The 21,801-nt window shown below is 44.2% G+C and overlaps 2 protein-coding genes across 6 annotated transcripts in view; one reads left to right on the top strand and one right to left on the bottom strand.

Moving 5' to 3' along the window:
* Positions 1–8,333: 8,333 nt before the first annotated feature.
* On the top strand, positions 8,334–18,470 carry LOC147239360 (lipopolysaccharide-induced tumor necrosis factor-alpha factor homolog). Its single transcript, XM_086194708.1, has 6 exons — positions 8,334–9,014; positions 12,632–12,699; positions 16,200–16,286; positions 16,373–16,498; positions 16,664–16,790; positions 16,884–18,470. Exons 1-6 carry the CDS (start codon positions 8,890–8,892, stop codon positions 16,990–16,992), a joined length of 642 nt encoding a protein of 213 aa, XP_086050834.1. The 5' UTR covers positions 8,334–8,889; the 3' UTR covers positions 16,993–18,470.
* Positions 17,441–21,801, bottom strand: part of mrtfba (myocardin related transcription factor Ba) — a 28,609-nt gene continuing 24,248 nt past the window's right edge. For 3 of the 5 annotated variants that reach the window (XM_086194707.1, XM_086194706.1, XM_086194704.1), the window contains one exon: positions 17,441–21,626. In XM_086194707.1, coding sequence (XP_086050833.1) covers positions 21,112–21,626 — 515 coding nt within the window. In that variant the 3' untranslated portion in view covers positions 17,441–21,111. The remainder of the gene's footprint in view (positions 21,627–21,801) is intronic. The other 2 variants (XM_086194703.1, XM_086194705.1) reach the window with 1 other exon arrangement.

Below are 21,801 nucleotides of genomic sequence, written 5' to 3'. Positions count from 1 at the left end.
ATGTGGCTGGTTCTTTGTACAATTTTGAGCCACAGATAAGAAGTGTAGGAGGGGAAACATACGTCTTTTTTGGGTTCTAGACACCTATTTCTGTGTACTTGTAAAGCAAAATACACATTTTGCAATAAGTGTCACTGTAAAAAAACAGCAACTGTGATTTCTATAGTATATGTTGAGTTGATAGTTGATGTAAACCAAAGCTGAGCTAAAAGCCAATACTGTAGATCTGTGACACATGAACAGAAACACAACTAAACCTAAATGCTAATGTTGCTATAAATGGGCAGGATTTTGCACATCAACCTAATGATATGTCATTGTTAAGTCTGCATGGTGGGCTTCATCATTTAGAGCAGATGAACTAACTATTCAGGCTGTTCATGTATTTTTTGTTACTCTAACTATATCAGGACTACTAGTCCTCATGGGACCAAACATGCAGGAACATATAATTTGTGAATTTCTAGTTCAGGTTCAGGTTAAGGTGTGAGTTGAGGGTAGTTTAGGGTTAGGGTTAGGGTTTGGATTATGCTGACCAAATGAATGGAAGTCAGTGGAATGTCTTATTAAGGATGTCTGTGTAGGTTCTCATTCATCCAGGTCATCGTAGATCGAAGCGAAGTAAAATCTGGTCAACTGGACGTAAGTTTATCTTGAAGACGTTTCACCTCTCATCCGAGAGGCTTCTTCAGTTCTAGTGAAGAGTGTGGAAACTCCAGCTTATAAACCTATGTGGGAGTGGTCAGTGCTATTGTGGTGGAGACGACCCTCCCGAGACTCACCTGGCCTCCCCAAACGACAGTCGTTGTGCGGTGTCAGGGAGTTTCAGGGGTGGTCGTTAGGGAGTTTCACCGACCACTCAGATGCTAATGGGCTGTGCTGGCAGCAGCCGTTCCACATGGGTCTTTCAGCTGAGCTCTTTGGGGAAGCTTTGAAAGGACTTGGTTGTAAATAGGTGAAAGGAAATGTCGCAGTCCACCTCCTCTGTTCAAAGATGGTTTCTCTATCCTGACGTGGATGGCTTCTTTAACTCCTCTTTCAAACCATCTGTCCTCTCTGTCGAGGATTTGGACATGGTCGTCCTGGAAGGAGTGGCTTTCTTCCTTGAGGTGGAGGAAAACTGCTGAGTCCTGTCCTCCAGAGTTGGTTCTTCTATGTTGGGCCATGCGCTTGTTGAGGGGCTGTTTGGTTTCCCTATGTAGAGATCCGTGCAGGCCTCACTGCATCTGACAGCGTATACCAGATTGCTTTTCTGGCTGTGAGGGGTGGGATCTTTGGGGTGAACCAGTCTTTGTCTCAGAGTGTTGTCTGGTTTAAAAGACACAGGGATGCGGTGCTTATTATAGATTCTCCTTAATTTCTCAGAAACCCCTGCCACATAGGGGATCACTATGTTACCAGGTGAGTCTCGGGAGGGTCGTTTCCACCACAACAGCACTGACCACTCCCACGTAGGTTTATAGGCTGGAGTTTCCACACTCTTCACTAGAACTGAAGAAGCCTCTCGGATGAGAGGTGAAACGTCTTCAAGATAAACTTACGTCCAGTTGACCAGATTTTACTTCGCTTCGATCTTATTAAGGATAGTTTTCTAAACCTCTGTGTGTGTGTGTGTGTGTGTGTGTGTGTGTGTCACTGCTTGTGTGTCACTGCGTGTGTGACTGCAGTGAACCTGGAACAATGGCTATGTGCCATTTCAGCCACTCTGTGTCCGAGTTCCTGAGTTGGACACAAAGCCGGCTTTATCTCTGCTCTCTCTGTTGTGTCAGTGCTGCCTGGCTGGATGCATTAACACTGGACTTAGCACTCTCTCTCTCTCTCGCTCTCTCTCTCTCTCTCTCTCTCCCTCGCCCTCTCTCTCTCTCTCTCTCTCTCAAACACACACACACACACACACACACACCCATACACACACAAGCATTAAAACAATACGTCCGACTAAGACTGTATGCAAAGGTCAGTTGTATATGTGTGTATACGGGAGTTTGTGGGACTCCACGCCATTGATCACCAAGGGAAGTGACAGAGACAGAAATGTTGTATGTGTTCCTATAGCATGTGATCCCATATGGACCCAAACATGAGCGTGTTAGGTGTGTGTGTGTGTGTGTGTGTGTGTGTGTGTGTGTGTGTGTGTGTGTGTGTGTGTGTGTTTGTTATCTGCCTGAACAGGTCCGACAAGCTTCACAACAGTACTTTCACTTAACTCTTCTTTCTTAATGTTCCCTCCTTCTTTGTCTGTGAGTGACAGTAGCTCCTTAATTAACTTGAAGTCATCATCACTAACTCTCTCTCTCTCTCTCTCTCTTTCTTTCTCTCTTTCTCTCTCCCTCTCTCTCACCACTTCACAGAAAGACAGAGATTGGAAAGCATAAAGAGATGGAGACAGAGCAATAAAACAGATTTACAGGTGAATGAACAGGTTGTTACACTGCAGGACACCTCAGCTGCAAACACTTACACAGGAACAGTGCATGTTGTAGTTAACTCTTTGTGGTACACATTTTTCCATCTCTTAGTTGAGTTTTTACTCTTTTTTTTTTTTTTTTACAACCTATTACAGTATTGCTATATGTGACACTGGAGCACAGACTTATCTTGGCCTGGAGGTGGCTCTTTGTTGACAGCAGGGGATTGATTAGATCAGATGAAACATTCATGGTCCCCTGGAAAATGAGGCCATTTGGAGCAAGTAAGACAGAAAAGTGGAAAAAAGAAGAACACAATATGGGTGTGTGCAAACATGAAATTGACAATTTCAGCCGTAAGATTTCAAAAAAATGCACATGGTTACACTAGAGAACAGTCGATGGCAACGACAATTCAAACAAAAAATTGTATCTTTTAGGTACACACAAATAGGAGTTCAGAGTTTGTGAAGATTCTTTTCGTCATTTCTGCATGACTTCTTTGTGACTCCTGAATGCAGAAAGAGCCAGCTACATATATTTATCTTGAAAATGAATGGCGACTGGCAGTTTACAACAGTGAGCAACAAAACAATGGCAAAAATCCATGAACATTTTGACTGAAGCTAAAAACAAACCATAATCCTGTATTGTATTGCTGGCTTTAGCTGTTGTTTACCTTTGAGTAACTCATTTTTGTCTTTGAATGTTTACTCATTATAATCAAACCGTGATCAATGTGTTTTCTGCTCCCTGTGTTGATTTTATTATGACACACTGCGCCATCACCACCCCACCACCACCACCACCACACACACACACACACACACACACACACACAACCCTAAAACAGGCTAAGCAACTGACATGGATGTATGGATACTGCACCACATGGAGACTACCCCATTCTGACCCTCTCTCTAAGAATTTTTTTTCAAGCATAAATATACATATGCCAGTTTTAACTCCTCCAACATCAAGTGGGACATGATTGTTTTTCCCTCCACAAATTGTTTGGCACATTGCCAGTGCTGGCAGCGTTGAGGCCCACTAACTGGGCCGGTCCCACTGGCATTTGCCAAAACTACCTGATGGCCAGTCTGAGCCTACGCTCTATTATTGCATTGCTGCTGCTAAATATAGGCTGCTAATTCTAATGATGTTAGGTTTGTTTGTCTGTCTGTTAGCAGGACTACGAGAAAAGTTATCCAGCAGCTGTGTTGACAGGTCAATTCACCTGAGAAAAATAGGGCTGCACCTGAGGGGTGGAGGCATGCTGTGATAACCATCCATCCATCCATTTTCTACTGTTTATCCTATCAGGATCGCAGCGGGGGGGGGGGGGGGAGCTTGAGCCTATCCCAGCAGCCTTCAGGCGAGAGGCGGGGTTCACCCTGGGCAGCCCATCACAGGGCCAACACGTATAGACGGACAAACATTCACACTCACAGTCACGTATCCAATTAGCCTAATTCATGTCTTTGAACTGCGGGAGGAAGAAATTCTTGTGATTTGTCACAGTAATTAATCTTTGTTGTGATGCATCCAGAGCATGTCAGTGAGGTGTGGTGTGGGTTAAAATCTCTGATTTTCACTGCTGAAGGATGATGCAGGCAGTTTTGAAGGGGTGCTCTATTACATAACCTCTGTTGTTGTAGGCAGCAGATGATTTACAGTGGCGACATGTATGAACGTAACTCCTATGCAGAAGGCATCTGTGGGGAATATGATGAATTGTCTCTGATGCAGAAGCATATCCATCCTTGCTCACCTGTCGCTGCAGCTGCAGCTGCAGACATCATTTTTCATATCAGACCTGCATGCTGGCAGCGTGCCTGATGCCCTCTGCTCATCCTGTTTTCCATCTACCTCTCCCTGCTTCTCTCTCATCTCTTTCCCTTCTCACTCTCTTGCCCAAGGCAACTACTGTAGCTCTGTTCGCCTTGTTCAACCAAAAAATATTGAACAAAATGTCCTATTTTGATGACATCAATCAATCAATCAATCAATCAATCAATCAATCAATCAATCAATCAATCAATCAATCAATCAATCAATCATAATTTATACAGCTCCAAATCACAACAAAAGCCATATCAATGCACTTTACAAAGAGGAGGTCTAGAACCTTACTCTTTAACTCAATGCAGCCATTCTCCAGTTAAAAGCAAGTGCTGTGCTGTCCTGTGCTGTGCTGTGTGTGTGTGTGTGTGTGTGTGTGTGTGTGTGTGTGTGTGTGTGTGTGTGTGTGTGTCTGTCTGTGTGAGTGTGTCTTCATACAACGTAACATAATTTCTGAGTTCCTGGTTGCAGTTAGAGTTAGGTTTGAATTGAGATTAGGACATGGTTAATTTTAGGCATCAATTGGTAAGGGTTAGGAGTTGGATCGGGACATGGCTTAGCGTGTCCATATTAATGGAGGTAAATGGAATGTCCTAATAAGGATATCTGCACAGACCTCTGTGTGTGTGTGTGTGTGTGTGTGTGTATGTGTGACTTTGTGTGCATGTGCACTCAGATTCCCCTCTTATTACTCAGTACATGAGCACAGCTGCACAGGAAGTGATTGTAACAGCAGTTTTCTGCACAAACGCACATTAAATGATGACATCATCATTCCCATTTTAAGCCGAAATAAGTCCTGAACTAATAAGTAATGACTCAGTGCAACGAACATGAATAATTTATGTGTTAAACCCAAAAAAAGTATAAAATAATGATTCAAAAGTCATCATACACTGACAGCATGTGTTTTCCAACACACATTCACTCATACACACACACACACACACACACACACACACACACACACAAATATGCACTCTAATCCAGTCATGACGCAACCCTCTGAGCAACAACTGTATGTCATCACTGTGAGTTGTCCTCTGGGAGGGACAGTGGACAGCAGAGTGTTGAAATCATCTGTTTCTTCTGTTTCAGTCTGGTTGTAAAAGTTGGAGTCATTTCATTGGCAACCATTTTGTTCACTTCGGTAACTCTTAGCGATCTCTTGTCATCTTGTCTCTCTCCTTATCATCTCTAACATCAATTATTTGCACCATTGCAATTGAAACCAATCTTGAACCAACATGTTTTTGCTGCTGGAAATGGTGTTCGCTGCCTGTGTGTTTGGCTTCCTAACTCAGTGTCAGGCTGCATTTTATTTCTACGTTCATATGTGAAACCTTTTTATTATCTAATACATTTCCCTTGTGCTTCTTTATGCTTAACCTGTTTCCATTGACAATTTCAATGTTTACAAGATTGCATTCATTTTTTTTTGGTTTACTCATTAATAGATGAAGATTTATTGTCACAAATTAGGTGTCTATCAATCAATCAATCAACAAAAGCCATTCCAAGGCACTTTACACAAAGAGCAGGTCTAGAAACTAACTCTTTCATTCAGATGAAAGAGACCCAACATTCCCACATGAGCAAGCATTTGTGACAGTGGCAAGAAAAAACTCCCTTTGAATAGGAAGAAACCTCAGGTGGAACCAGGCTCAGGGTGGGTGGCCATCTGCCTCGATCGGTTGGGGTTTAGAGGGTGAGGAGAGAGATGGGGCTAGGGTTGGAGAGGAGAGAGAGGGGTGGGAGGGCAGGGGTATAAGTTCCGTGTGTCTCTTAAAGTAGAATGGGAGGCAGAGCCTTCAGTTATCAGGCTCCACTCCTGTGGAACCATCTTCCAGTTTCAGTCCGGGGGGCAGACACAGTACTTCAGCCACCATCTTCTTTTTCTGAGTTAAAAAAACAGTGACACTCTGTCATTACAATCTACACTGTTGTAGAGGGTGACAACGGATTTTGCATCACTGTCAATGAATTCCACTAATTTTTTTCATATTGGTTACAAATCTGGGCGGCACTGTGGTGCAGTGGTTAGCGCCGCAGCAAGAAGGTTCCAGGTTCCAGTCCTGGCTCCAGCACGGGATCTTTCTGTGTGGAGTCTCCATGTTCTCCCTGTACTTGTGTGGGTTCTCTCTGGTACTCCAGCTTCCTCCCACAGTCCAAAGACATCAAGAGAGGACGAGGCTGATTGATACTCTAAATTGACCGTAGGTGTGACTGTGAGTGTGAATGGTTGTCTGTCTCTATGTGTTGGCCCTGTGATGGACTGGTGACCTGTCCAGGGTGAACCCCGCCTCTCGCCCCGAGCCGCTGGGATAGGCTCCACCCCCCTCGTGATCCTTAACAGGAATAAGCGGAAGACAATGGATGGATGGATGATTGATTGATATCGTTATTTAAATATATCTACATTCTAGAGTCACAAGGAAATAATGCAGGAGGGTAACAAAACATCTTTGTATGCTGAAGGCACATATTTATTAGTACTTGAAAGGCTAAATACACTTTTTGGGTATTGTGTTATTACAGCACATTGGATCTCTCAGCAATGGTCTGAGCAACTAGAGGAATGTCACTTTAGTACACTGACAAATATAAACATATTTCTTGACAATGGCCAGCTAAAACACAAGAAAGCGAGGTCACCAGGTTCATCACTAGTTGTCCACAATGAGCAAATGAGAGCAATGACGATGTATGTCTCTCTTACACTTTACGTCTGCTACTAAGATACAAGCACTCTTTAAGTCATATCTTAAAGTTTTCATGAAGGTGCTTTATTCTCTTGAAGGAAGTCGAACATTATGTAAAAAAAAAAAACTTTGCCAAGCCAATTGTACTGCTTTATTAGTCAATTGAATTGTGTTTACCTTTAACAATGCACAAAGACAACAAAGGCAGGAACCAGATATATGCAAGGGTAATGCCCTGATCAGTAATGCAGAGCAATATGTGTGTACAATACTAAACAATACAAGTCATTTCGCATATGCCAATGAATAAAAAGGAAACCTGTGGCAGGCTTAACTTGAATTTTAAATAGGTATTCCGATGCTGAAACACACGTTAACAATGTGATGTGTTTATGTTATTATTAGTATCGGTAGGGCACAGTATGAGGAGGACATGCCATTGGAGCAGATTGTGATGTAAAATCAGTGAAAGTAATATTTTTCTAAGTCATTTCAGCAATATAGTATAACTACATACAAGTGATACAGTGGATGTTTTGTTCGTGGCAGTTGCAGTGCAACAATAGTAATAATGCTTTAAGGGCTTTAAAATACGTCAAATTGAACTATGGCTCTTGCTGGAAAGAGGGTAACATCAGTGCCTGATTTCTTTCAGCGTTTAATCTGTGGTCATTTTCTTGATGTGACTCTCACAATTTACCAACTTAATGTCAAGCAGTTGGCCATGAACAGTTCGGTCTTAGTGGCCATGGTTGCAGGCAAGTGTTGTCACTGTCGTCCTCTGCTTATCCAGGTCCAGGTTGCGGGCAGCAGCATCAGCAAGCAAACCCAGACCATGCTCTCACCAGCCACTTCCACCAGCTCCTCCAGGGGAATCCCGAGGCATTCCCAGGCCTGCCCAGAGATGCGATCCCTCCAGCTTGTCCTGGGTTTGTCCCGAGGCCTCCTTCCAGTAGGACATGCCCGAAAAAAACCTCCCGAGGGAGGGGTCCAGGAGGCATCCCCACCAGATTCCCGAACCAATTGAACTGACTCCTCTTGACATGGAAGAGCAACATCTCTACTCTGAGTCCCTCCCAGATGGCCGAGCTTCTCACCCTATCTTTAAGGGAGAGTCCAGCAAGAAACTCATTTTGGCCGCTTGTATTCGCATTCTCATTCTTTCGGTCATTATCCAGAGCTCATGACCATACTTGAGGGTTGTAACGCAGATTGACCAGTAAATAGAGAGCTTCGCCTATTGGCTTAGCTCTCTTTTCACCACACCAGATCAGTTTAGCACCCGCATTCGCTGACACCGCTCCAATCCACCTGTCAGTCTCTCACTCTCTCCTAACCTCACTCCTGAACGAGACCCTGAGATACTTCAACTCCTCCACTTGGCAAGACCCCCCCCCCCCCCCAACCTGAAGTGTGCAGTCCAACCTTTTCCGGCTGAGGACTATAGCGTCAGACTTGGAGGTGCTGATTCTCATCCCAGCAGCTTCACACTGTGAACTGCCCCAGCAGGAGCTGGAGGTCATTGTTTGATGGAGCTAAGAGGACCACGTCACCCACAAAAAGCAGAGATGACATCTGTAGTGAGCCACCAGTAGTCTTGGTCACACATCTGGGGAAGGGAGGGGTTTCTTTGTGTGGGTTTTTTTTTTGTCCTCCTCTATTTTTCCCAAATTATGTCTGGGCCAGGATTAATGTCAGTTGACTGTTTTGTTTATGGGAAGCACGGGTAAAGCAGGACAGTTGTTTATTTGTGTTTTTCGTTTTTCTTTTTTATTATCATGGGGGGTTACCGGAGGGTTTAAATGGGGGGAAGTGACGTGGGGAAGGGGAAGTGACTGTGACTGAGAGAGAGTGAAACAGTGTTTGGACGGCTGGCGTGGCGGGCTTTCCAAACCACTAGGATTATACTGTGGAAAGTACTTGGAGGAGAATACTCGATGGATTACTCCAAGGACTCTGCGGGATGGTTCGGACTCCTCACGGCTGGGACCGTACCTGCCAAACGCGTCGTCGGGGAGGTCTGCGTAACCCCGAAACGGAGCAGCGGAAACTTCAGAAACAAGTAGGACTCAGTCTGACTCACACACGCACACGCACACGCACACGCACACCTACACACACACACTTGGAACTGCGGGGACAGTGGGACAGCGGGGAGGGTGGGAGTATGGGTTTTGTTATTTGTGTTATATGAATTAGTGCGTTTTCTGTCCATCTTGGACCTGTTTTGTGTTCTAAATATATCATTTGTCCGACAGTGTGATTGCTCTGAGTTCTTTTTCTTACCTTTTTTTAAAAAATAATAACCAGAAGCACAAGCCTTATCCGCCTGTTAGACGGCGTTGTGCCAGTTCCCCTTGTCTTACCTCTAAGTAGAATTGTTACACATCCTCCCGCCACTAAACCCGACACCCTCCACCGCCGGCTGCACCTAGAATTCTGAACAGAACTGGTGACAAAGGGCAGCCTTAGGGGAGTCCAATCCTCACTGAGAACAAGTCTGACTTACTGCCGGCAACATGAACCAAGCTCTCACTCCTTTGGTACAGAGGCTGAATGGCCCTTTGTAAGGGGCCATCCACCCCATACTCCCAGAGTATGCTCCAACGGGATGCTCCAAGGAACACGGTCATTAACCAAATCCACAAAACACATGTGGACTGGTTAGGCAAGCTTCCATGCCCCTTCCAGCAACCTAGCAATGGTAAAGAGCTGATTCACAGTTCCACGGCCGGGACGAAAACCACATTGCTCCTCCTCGATCTGAGGTTCGACTATCGACCGGACCCTCCTCTCCAGTACCTTGGTGTAGACCTTTCTGGGGAGGCTGAGGAGTGAGATCCCCCAATAGTTGGAACACACCCTCTGGTCCCCTTTCTTAAAGATGGGGACCACCACCCCGGTCTGCCACTACAAACGCACTGCCCCTGATATCCATGTGTTACCAGTGCCTAGTCTGCATTGTGTAGTGTTTCTGAATAAAGAAAGGAGGTGGACAACTTCTCTCATTCTTTGGTCTCTGACCATTGTATTCAAAGCCTGCAGCATCAAAGAACCAATAACACAGCTGCAGCAGGAACCCTAGCTCAGGAATACAGCTCCAGCTCTTTCTTCATTGATCAACACAGGAAAGAGCGGCAAACACAAAAATAACATTGAACAAAACAAAATGGCAGTCTACCTGCAGCATCAAGGAACCAAAAAGACAGCTGCATCAGGAACTGTAGCTCAGGTATACAGCTCCAGCTAGAGTTTGACACCCACATTAGAAATAAAGTTATAACAACATTAACACATTAAATAAACATACTCACAGAGCATATAAGACACATTAGGGGTGGATAAATGAAGTGTTATCGGGGTAAATAGGATAATGGGGTTCGGGGAAATGGCCACGTACCTCTTCCTACATTGACCATTGCAAGAAAGAGGCAGCGGTGGAGGGAACACAATATTTTGGGGGCAAGACAACAGGAAGTCGGGTCACAAGGAGGAGCTACAATAAATGCGGTTCCTGATAAACAGTAGGCTGACTATCAAAATAAAATGTGAAAGGAAGGAATTAATAAATAAAAGAACAGATTTTGTGTAATGAACAACTCAAAACCGCCATGTTACACATGCAATGATGCAGAAACATGTCAACCAAGACAGCCCTACAACATCCAGAGCCTTGAGATACTCAGGGTGGATCTCATCCACCCCAGGTGCTCTGCCGCCGTGGAGTTGTTTCACTGCCTTGGCGACTTATGCCCCAGAGATTAGACGACCCCTCCCCAAGTCCTCCGCCAGCTCTGTTTCCCCATGGAATACATGCCGATGGTAATGAAGATCTCCTCAAGATATTCCTTCCACGTACAACTGTCTCCCCATTTGACCTCAGCAGCTTCCCATCATCACTGTAGACAATGTGAATAAGTTGCCGCCTTTCCCCCGAGGCAATGAACGGATTGCCAGAACCTCTTCAGAGCCGATCAATAGTCTTCCTCTATGGCCTCGCCGAACTCCTCCCACGGCTGAGTTTTTTCCTCGGTGACCGCCACTGCCACATACTGCTTCGCCTGCCTTTCCCTTTCAGCTGTTTCTGGAGATCCACAGACCAGCCATGCCCTGTAGGCCTCCTTCTTCAGCCTGACGGCTCTGGTCACCACTGTTGTCCTCCAGCAGGTTCAGAGATTACCGCCACGACTGGCCCTAGCAGCCTTGCGGCTACAGCTCAAACATCTGCCTCAGCAATGGCAGAGCGGAACAGCATCTATTCGGATTCAATGTCCCCAACTGCCCTTGGGATGCAGTCGAAGTTCTGCCAGAGGAGGGAGTTGAAGATCATCTTGACATCTTCCTCCAGGCATTCCCAGCAGACCCTCACTGCTCATTTGGGCCATGGTCTGCACGGTGTCTTCCCCTGCCATCTGATCCAACTCACCACCAGATGGTGAACAGTTGACAGTTCAGCTCCTCTCTTCACCTGAGTGTCCAGCACATACAGTCGCAGATCAGATGATACGGCTATAAAATCAATCATAGACCTACAACCTCAGATGTCCTGGTGCCACGTGCACTGACGGGCATCCTTGTGTTCGAACATGGTGTTGGTTATGGACAAACTGCAACTCGCACAGAAGTCCAATAACTGAACACCACTGACAGGCAAGTGTCAAGGCTTGTTAGTTTGCTTAGTAGTACCTGCTCACTGGAGCTCACATCTCTGATATCTCATGTCTAACCACCACAGAAACATTGGAGACGGTGGGAAACACCAACATGATTGGTAAAGACAGAAAAGACCTCAGTCTGGCCTCACTGTCAGCCGGTGGAGATTGCTGGTATTGCTGGCCATATCCGTTTCCCAGACGGGGTCGCCAACCCTGTAACCACGAAGCCAAATCATCACGAAATACTGCTACATCACTAACGCATGCATGTTTCAACAATGAGGAGTTGGTCAGTCAGTAAACCCCTGACTCATTCGTATGGCTGTTCCCTGCAGACCTGACCAAATAACAGGACAAAGGTGATCTTGTCACGTTTGAAAACAAACTATATGTTGCAGGAACAGCAACACTGGAAGTGAGACTCGAATGTAGTGGCTGAACTAAGTTCTGCTCAGGGCCCAGAAACGGTGAACCTTAAACACTTACTTGCTTCTGGCAAGAGAGATAATATTGGTCATTATGTTGAAAATGAGCACCAGATATGTTGCAGAACAATGAAACTTATTAAACACCACTGGCTGTGTGTAGCCTGCCCTGGGTGACTGGTACCCCAGCAGGTCATACAAACAAACACACACACACACACACACACACACTCTTACTTGACTGATATGTGATCTTTGTCACTATCATACACCCTGTTGGACAGACACTGATCTGTGTGTGAATGAAGCAGAACGTGAGAAAAAGGAGGAAAATGAAGGATGATACATGGATTGATGAATAGATGGATGAATGGATGGATGGATGCCACTGCAGGACTGATGACGTCAGCTGGAAAACTAAGGACATTCTCCTCTGAAGGCCTGACCAGCTCCTCTAGTGTACCATCCTGACATCTAGTGGCCATCTGCTAGAACACCATGCTGAATCATTTAGTGTTTTTTTTCTTTCTTTCTTTCGTCTTCTTCCGTAAACTTCACAATGTTACCATGAAGAATTCTGATTTTGTGCCTTAATTTAGTTCAGTCACAGTGTCCCACATCCTACAGAAGACGCCACGAATCCAGGTCAGGATGACATCTTATCAAGGTATAAAAGACACACGGGAAATTAAAACAAGGTCACAAGATAATGTTTATGAAATTCCCTCCTTATCTGTGTGCAAATATCATTACAGCCTGGTGGTTTTATTTGCAATCTGCTGCATATTGCTATATTTATGGAGTCATTTTGTGTAGAGAGTAGAGGTCAGGCGTCATGTTATAAACTGACTCCAGCTTTTATGGATGCTAACTGTCACATTTCACCATTGACTGAGTACCACAAGCCTTTATTTTCATCTGTAGCCTAATAATGAACAAAGACAGAAGTTTTTAACAGCATCAAAGCTTCCTTTCGGGCTTTCATCCAAGACCTTGATGAACCCATGGTTAATGTCAAACTATTCACAATTTTCTTCCAAACAATTCGAACATCTTGCATATACATTATGAAAGTTGCAGGGGTTATCCTTTCAGGTTGTCCATCCGTCCTTTTTCAGATTTTCCACAAACATCAACTGTTTCTCAAAGATGAACTTTACCAGTCAAAGGTCAAAGGGCACCGTCACCTCATTACAACATCTCATTAATGTGATATCCGAATGATACACAGTGGTCCCTCGTTTATCGCGGGGGGATGCGTTCTAAAAATAACCCGCAATAGACGAAATCAGCGAAGTAATCAGCTTTATTTTTTTTTACAATTATTATCCATGTTTTAAGGCCGTAAAACCTCTAACCACACACTTTTATACACTTTTCTCAGACAGGCATTAACATTTTCTCACAGTTCTCTCTTATCTAAACACTCTCAAAGTTCAAACTTTTGCAGAGTCCAAAAAAAAACAAGTACAATATTGGCAAATGAAACCAAAGATAAAAACCTGTCTTCAAGCCCAAACATTTTTAACACATTTAATTTTAATGATCAATCTACCAAATTGATCTAAGAAAATTACATTAGATTAGAAAATCTAAGAAATGATTACCAGTAACTCACGCGTATTTCCCAGTTCCTCTGACGGTGCCTGTTTGTCCTGGCGCTGCTCCGCTGCAACGTCTTTTTCCTCTGAAGGCCTTGGTGCAAGTTTTCTACCCGAAACCAAGTTTTAAGTTTTAAGTAGAAAACTTGCAAACATACAGCACTTCAAAGTCACACTGCTAGCGATTGAACATTTATGTAAATCTGGCTAGGCGAACACGTTCTGTAGTCCCTTCGCTCATCAGGACGCAGAACACATGTGCGGTCCTCCCTTAGCCAATCAGGACGCAGAACACGATGCGCGTTCATACTGTGCGATGTAAAAAAAAAAAGCATGCGAAATTACACTAAAAAAATCCGTGAAACAGTGAGGCGGCGATAGGTGAACCGCGTTACAGCGAGGGACCACTGTATTGAGGGACCACTGTATTGAGGGACCACTGTATTGAGGGACCACTGTATTGAGGGACCACTGTATTGAGGGACCACTGTATTGAGGGACCACTGTATTGAGGGATGTTCTTCAGTACTGACACAAATGTCCCCTGACATTTGAGGAAATGAAAAGATTTTGGTGGTGTGAGGTCAAAGGTCTCCGTCAGTTCTAATGTGCGCAGTATCTGCCTCATGCCCGTGAGGCAGGGTCTCTGTTTCTAATCTGAGATCCCCCCCCCCTGGACTCAGTAATTCTGGAAGGAAAAAACAAAAACGAAGGGAAAGCAACTGCTGGACACCAAATTTTAATTTGTTTATTTTTTTTGGTGCTCTTTAAACAGCAACACAGGAGCGCCACAGAAATACAAGAACAATTTGGCATTCTTTTATTGTAGTGCCACAGTCCTCTTTGTAATCCTGTACCTCAAAGACAACGCATTTTATGAGTCAAAGATGATATTACAATAAATGCATTTTAAAGGTTTTAAAGACAGTGCCTATAAACTCTTTTTTTTTTTAATTTCTGATTGATTCTGAATATTTTAACCCAGCAGTCCTATTGAGGAATTTTAGTGTTTGTAAAAACTGAGAGAACTGAAAATAACTGATAAACTGTGTCAAAAATAATCCGTCTCATATTTGACAGTACTAGACCTTTTGATTTCATAGCTATCAGGAGGCTGTCCAGCAGTCAGCTCCTGTCCATTGTCTTCCAAATGCTGCATTTGCATGTTTTACAGTCTCACATTTGTTTATGCACACTGTTCACATCACTGAAAGGGAACTTTCGACGATGTGCAACACACTCGGAGGACTTTCTGGTCATGGTGAATGTGAAACATTTTTCAAGGACCATTTCGTCTGAATTTCCAGAGGAACTGCTCAAATATTTTACTGGTGACATGTGCAGGTTATGACCATCCAGCTTTATTCGCTATTTTTTGGGGCTGCAATAGAAAGAAGGAGCGTCAAAGTTCAAACTTGGATCCAGATCCCGGGTTTGAGCTGGTTCTAGCTGGATTCTTGGCTGCTTTTGAGGATGGAGACCACGGACAAGGACAGGGCGCTCCAGCAGTCTTTCAGGCGGACCCAGAACATTTCACAGTCCGAACAGGAGCGCCATGAAAAGTCAGAAACTGATACCCGACCCGAATCCCCCCAGGAAACACAAGAGCCAGGGTGTGGCCCCACACAGCTGGCCCTCCTTGAGTTCCGCACACAGCAGCTTTACAACAGGCGTTTCCTTCTGCTGAAAATGCATCAGTTCAAGAAAAAGGCAGTCGGAAATAGCAGTGGGACTTCAGAGGAAAGTAAGGCACAGGCTTCTGTGGATTTTAAAATGTCTTCAAACCAAAGACTTCAATTCAAGAACACGCTTTTAGTCACCTGGCCAAGCAGACCAGTTACCACTTATAGTCACCCAACAATATGTTTTGCCTTTGAAGTACTCTTAAATAGTTATTTGAGCTCACAAAGACATTTATCCCCTCCTAGATTTACTTCTTTACCTTCTTCCAGTTGTGCGGTTCATGTAAACCTTTCTCGGAAAACTTTCAATTCATGACAAGTAGTCACACTGCAGAGCAGCTCTACGCGCTGGGTTAAAGCCGTATGTTAGCAAATAAGTGACTTTTACCTTTGCAAATAAGTGTCTTAAGCTTATAAACATGTTTTTTCCCCCCATCCTGTTGATTCATTATGACCCTTGAATACAGAAAGAGCTCGCCGTGTACAGTTAATTTAAAGCTAATGGGGGCAAGAAGCTAACAACAGCTATACCAACAAACAAACAAACAAAAAAATTGCCCAAAAATGTTCTGTTCACAAACTCTCAGGTGCATCGTCAAGTATTATCCATGTCTTCAGCGTGGTTTACTAAACCGTATGTGTAGTAAACCACACCGGCATGAACACGCACCAAAGCAGAAGGTTATAGTTTGTTTGTTGTTAGCTCAAGTCAAAGGTTGACGTGGATTACTGAACGTACAGCTGGATAAAGAAGTAAGCAAATACTTAGTTTTGGGTCAAGTATGGCTTTCAAATGCTTTATTGCGACTCCTAGTCACAAGATGCAACAAACTTTGTGTGTCTGTGTTTCCTGAATTTGATCTGTTTTTTTATTTTGACGCTAGTTTATGACAACGAACAGTGTGAGCTGGAGGCCATCCAAAGGGAACTGGAGGAGTTGACAGTCAGAAAGGAGACATTGGAGAAACTGGGTACATTTCCTTTTCGCGGAAAAAAGTGGATTTGAAGTGTTAACTATTTGGTCTTGATACACTTGAACGCACCATGTCTCACGCAGGCCAACAGGATGCGCACCCTATGTTTGATAGAAGTGAGACGCCCTGTGGGGGAATCTACATGCTGCCACCTCCCCAGCTGACACAGGACAACATGGCATCACTAGAAACCAGTCAGGTTACACCAGGTGGGTAACACCAGTCTACACGAACACACACACACACACACACACACACACACACACACACACACACACACACACACACACACACACACACACACACACACACTCTAACAGAATTGAATTATGATGCTATAACTAACAGGGTACTCTGTCTGGCTTGTAACCCAGTGGTTGGTTTGTCTGAAGCGCCAGCCATCACAAAGTGTCCATCCTGTCAGAGGGTTATCGTCACGGAAACTTGCAGCACATTGAGCGACAGGATTTGGATGATTTGCTGCTTGTGTGCTATGTTGGGGTACGTTTTCCTAATTTGCTCAGGTGTTTGAAATATTTGTTGCCTATGCTGTTCTAATGACGCTGATGCCGTCTTTTACCTTGTTCCCAACAGCTGTGTCGCAGGCTGCTGTCTAATTCCTTTCTGTGTGGACAGTATGAAGGATGTCAGTCACCGATGTCCCCACTGTCACACACACATCCACACTTACCAGCCATTCTGAGGATACTTTGGTCATGTGATAACAGGGACCATTTTGTTTGTGCTGTCTTGGCTCTATAAATCTCCAATCAGAGATTAGCATAAATATCGCCAGATTAAACACAGCTCCTGCAGGACTGCCTGCAGCTGGAAACCAATGAAGTGTGCTTGGACAGTCGTTACACATCCAAGTGATGGTCGCGTGGCACTGAAGCGGCGAACGTGAGAGCACGTCTCAAGATCCGTATTACCTGTTAAAAAATCAACGTGATTTTAATATCTCCCCAAAGTGAAGCAAAGCACAATTAGAAACTCTGTTCATGTGACTGCAAGCACATGTGCAGCTATGCAGGTGGCGACTGGAATGAATGAATGAATGAATGAATGACCTGGACTTGTGCATATCTTGTGGCCACAAATTAACAAAATTCAGGGGAAAGGTTCAATCTTTCGGTCTTCAAATAACTCGAACGAGAAAACAAGTTATATCTTGTGGACTTGAATGAACAAAATTGGGGGAAACATTTGATTATTATTATAATTAAATTAAATTGAGATTGTGTCCTAAATATAAATTACATAATAAATCATCTAAATTGAGGGCACAAGTTATATTTTTGTCTTTCTCTGTGGCCACTCCATTGCTCTGAGCAGCTACATACGTCGCCATATGTGACAGCTTCAGGGTGTCACTCTGTTTGTGATGGCCTTTCTGAAGAAAAGCTTTCTGTAAATAATGACTATTTAAAATGAAAATGGCAGTTTAATCAGTGTACACGTTTCACCGCGAGCATCTCGAATGTTTTCACACGCTGTTCAAATCTCGCTTGTAAATGTGATTATTTTACGACGACTGAACCACTCACAGTACACCAAATTTTATTAACACATGAAGGCATACAGTAATGACTGTATATACATCTTTTCACTATTTACAAAATAGAGAGCCCACGGATGTTAAACATGTATAAAAATATGCAATACATCTATATAAATATTTACACAATGTGCAAAACATATGGCATACAAACGACAAGAGGCATGGTTGGTGGAGAACGGCTAGGATGAAGGATGCAAACAAACTGACGGAGAATTAAAGTCTTGCCTTGCTTCTGCTTATCTTTTTATCTTTTTGACAAAGCTTTTCTGCAATCCAGCACCTTCACCAGAATGAGAAGTCTACGTGGCGCTAAACCGCACAGGAGGAAACTTAACATCTGTAAGCCGACAAGAACATTCGAGGACCCTTTCAACACAATCTCATGACACGGAGATTTGAAGTGCTTTTCAGTGTAAAACAGCCGAATGACTGCAGTACAAATGAAGGCAGGAGCTGGCGTACAGTCCAGCATCTTCAGAGGGAGCAGCCATTATTGCTAGTCGCTGCCCTGCTCTAGCCAATGGGAGAGGAGATAATAAACATGTAGACTGGCTGCTGCGCTGAGAAGTTTTTGGATGTCTGATATGGAAAACTGCAAACCCCCGAAAAGACATTTTTACACAAGCATGAAACCATGATTACATTTTTCATTCATCTTCAAAACAAATGACAAATACAAAACTTTAAGAAAAACAAGTGATGATGTGTTCCACTGCCTTTCTGGCAACAAAATATCCAATTTGACAGACTGATGAAATAAACTTTCAAGGATACACATGAATCTACTCAACTTCATTTCAACAAGAAAATAATAATTAAAAAAAATAAATCTAACAAAAAGGACAACAAAAAAAAAAACCCAAACTAGATCAGCAAAGATACAAACCCACCAATCAGGGTGGACCAGGAGTATGAGGTCATCGCCTCCTCTCCTTGGTGCAGTAACATGGGAAAACACAGAAGCAGTTTGGTGTGTGTGTGTGTGTGTGTGTGTGTGTGTGGTATTTGCTGCAAATGGTCCAGGTGGTCAGACATACTGACTATAAGCACACACACACACACGCGCGCGCACACACACACACACGCGCGCGCACACACACACACACGCGCACACACACACACACACAGGATGTGTCCTGACCTGATCTGATGATCATTGTGCAGCAGCAGCAGTAAAAGCGTCAAACACAGACAGAACTGACAGAAACGGCTCAAGCACGTTGCTCAGGTCACCACATTATTGCTGGTGAGAGCAGCTGATCAGCATCACACATGCAGAAAATACACATCTCTAAAATGCTGAACAGCCTCAGTTAACTTCTTTGTTAGATATGACCCTGAAGTATCCACTGAAGAAAAACAAAAAGGAGCGGCAGCGCACTCTAGTGCCCATGGACGTAATAACAAAGTTAACTGTTAACATGATGACATTTCAAAGTGCCATACAGCAATACTGTATCATACAGTAGCTCCCAGAAAATTGGAACTCAGATACTACAGTAGTTGTTCATTCAAAAATGAACTTGTGGGATACGATGCAAACTACTCCAAATCTACAAATTATGACAGATTTAAAAAGCTGAGCCCTCTTCACTGACGCCCAATTGCACCTCGAAAAGGTGCGAATAACGATAGACACAAAAAAAACCCCCAGAAAAACACAGTTAAACAGTCATCAGAAGCCTTTTGAACAATTTTGGACTAAAGTAGCAAATGATTTGATCTTTTAGATGTTAGCAAATTTCTTCAGACAACAGCTGGGCCACCACAATACAACCATGCACACTGAGACAGAAATGTACATGCAACAGACAGAGACAGACAGAGACAGACAGAGAGAGAGAGAGAGAGACACACACACACACGCATCAACGTTTACTTGCTCCCATTCTCTCAAACACCCCCAGGTGATTGAGAAGCTAACTGCCTCCAGGCAACAAGCGTACTTTATCAGCTAGTTCACAAGATTTCAGATTCCCCAAAAGGAGGTTAGTCGTGTGATAAAAAGTCTTGATGAGTCGACGGACTTCATCCAGATATGCTTGTTAGCTAGTGATGTCACCCTGACACACACGCGCACACACAACTTCAGGACAGTTCGATAGAAAGCGTCTACAGCGACATCCTTACTCCTTGATGTGACTAATGACTATGCATCAACACACACTTTTTAATGTGTCTAAAAACAATTTGTTCCCTTTCCACTGTTATTCATCAGTTTTCCTTGAAAAGAAAAAAAAGAAAAGCTGCCAACATTGCGAGTAAAACCCAATTTTTTTCCATCTTTGCAAAATACATTCAAAATAAGAGGCTTGGACGACAGCTGCGTTATCTCTGCAGCAGCGTGGTCCTTTATAGTGTCCACCAGCCCAAAGTAACAATTACCTTGGATATGCAAAGTTCACATTTCCTAAATTTGAGGTGAACGTGGCGCACCATCAGATCCCCCCTGCGTCTTTAGTGCATAGCTCTCACGTAGTCTATAGAGTCATTGGTTCGTCAGCTTGCCCTCTGGGTCATGATGGGTCAGAGTAGAACAGTCACATCTGATTGAACACATCAGATTAGTCACAACACGTGATAAACTGGACCAGTGTGAAGAGAAGATGGAGGTCCCTCAGAGGTGGTTACATCATGAAGGAAAAGGGTGGATTTGACTCCCAGCACCTCCGATGCAACTTGTCGAAGCACTTCCACTGCTTTTGTACAAGTGGTAAATTAGAGACAGATCTGACATGATTAAAAACTACAAACATGGTTTAATATGTTATTGGGTTACGGTGGCCTTTTTTATAGCTTCAGTGGAACAAGGCTTTCACACACTGAGTTTCTGTGCTCCTGCAGTACAACATGTGGTATTCATTGAGAGCCCATCCAGGTTCTACGCCCTACACGGGTGGGGTTTATGTACAAACAGTCCATGCCACCAGTGGTTTTTTTTTTGGCTCGTCAACACAACATCAGACACTGTCAAAATCCTTTGACCAGAGATACTACAGGTGATCTCCATCACCTTGATGATGATCAGCTGTTCAGGCCCTCTTTGAAACTGTGCAAACTTCTGCATGTAGTTAAAACAGTGCACTGCCCGTACAGCATCTCACACTGTGGATGGGATCTTTATAAGAGTGATATGTCACCTCCCTTTCACTTGCTTCTCTGCTTCTCCTCTTAATCCATTTGTCCCCCCCCCTCCCCCCACTCACACACACACACACACATGCGCACACACACTGCTCGATTGTCTCGTCCCTTTATTGGTCACTCCCAGTGCAGCTGCAAGTCATGTGTGTCCAGGAAGTCTGATGGAATCCCAAGTGGTGTTAGAGCGCCAGCAGGACCTGGGGGCATGGTGAGGTCCAGCCACTCCATGTTATCCAGGGCCGGGTCAGAAAGGCCCATGTTGAGTGAGGAGGGGGGTGAGGAGGAGTCACAGAAGGACAAGTCTGATGTGTCCATGGGTGAGTACGGCTGCTGGTCCATCAGCTGGGCCTGCAGTTCCTCCATCAGACCCTGGGTGCGTGGATCTGATGCTGATGGTGTGCCGGCCAGTGTTCCTTCTAAAAATGCTTCTAGCTGATTGTCGGTGGCTAGGGAAGAGAGGCTGGGCAGGCTGGGGTCGATAACAGGGCTCAGAGTGGGTGGAGGGGCCACCTGGATCTGCGGAGGGTGTCTGGAAAGGGCAGTGCTCACCGGCAGGGTGGTGATGTTTGCTGTGACTGGGAGGGTCTTAGTGAGAGACACTGGGGGTTCATGCTGGATAAATGGAGTGATTTCTGACCATGAAGAAAACAGATACACAATAATGAGGACTTTGAAATTACATTGTGGAAGTGACTTCAATGCTCTGTACCCCTGTAGACATACGATATTGATCTGTTGTGTGTGGGGAGCTGTTCTCAGGTTTTTCCAGTTTTGTAAACCTGCCATCACACTTGACAAGTTCTGGGG

The sequence above is a fragment of the Aulostomus chinensis genome, chromosome 23 (assembly GCF_037954235.1).
Source record: "Aulostomus chinensis isolate RoL2024-O1b breed Wild chromosome 23, RoL_Achi_v1.0, whole genome shotgun sequence".
NCBI lineage: Eukaryota > Metazoa > Chordata > Actinopteri > Syngnathiformes > Aulostomidae > Aulostomus > Aulostomus chinensis.
The sequence above is the reverse complement of the archived record's forward strand: the minus strand, read 5'-3'. Positions and strand labels throughout refer to the sequence as shown.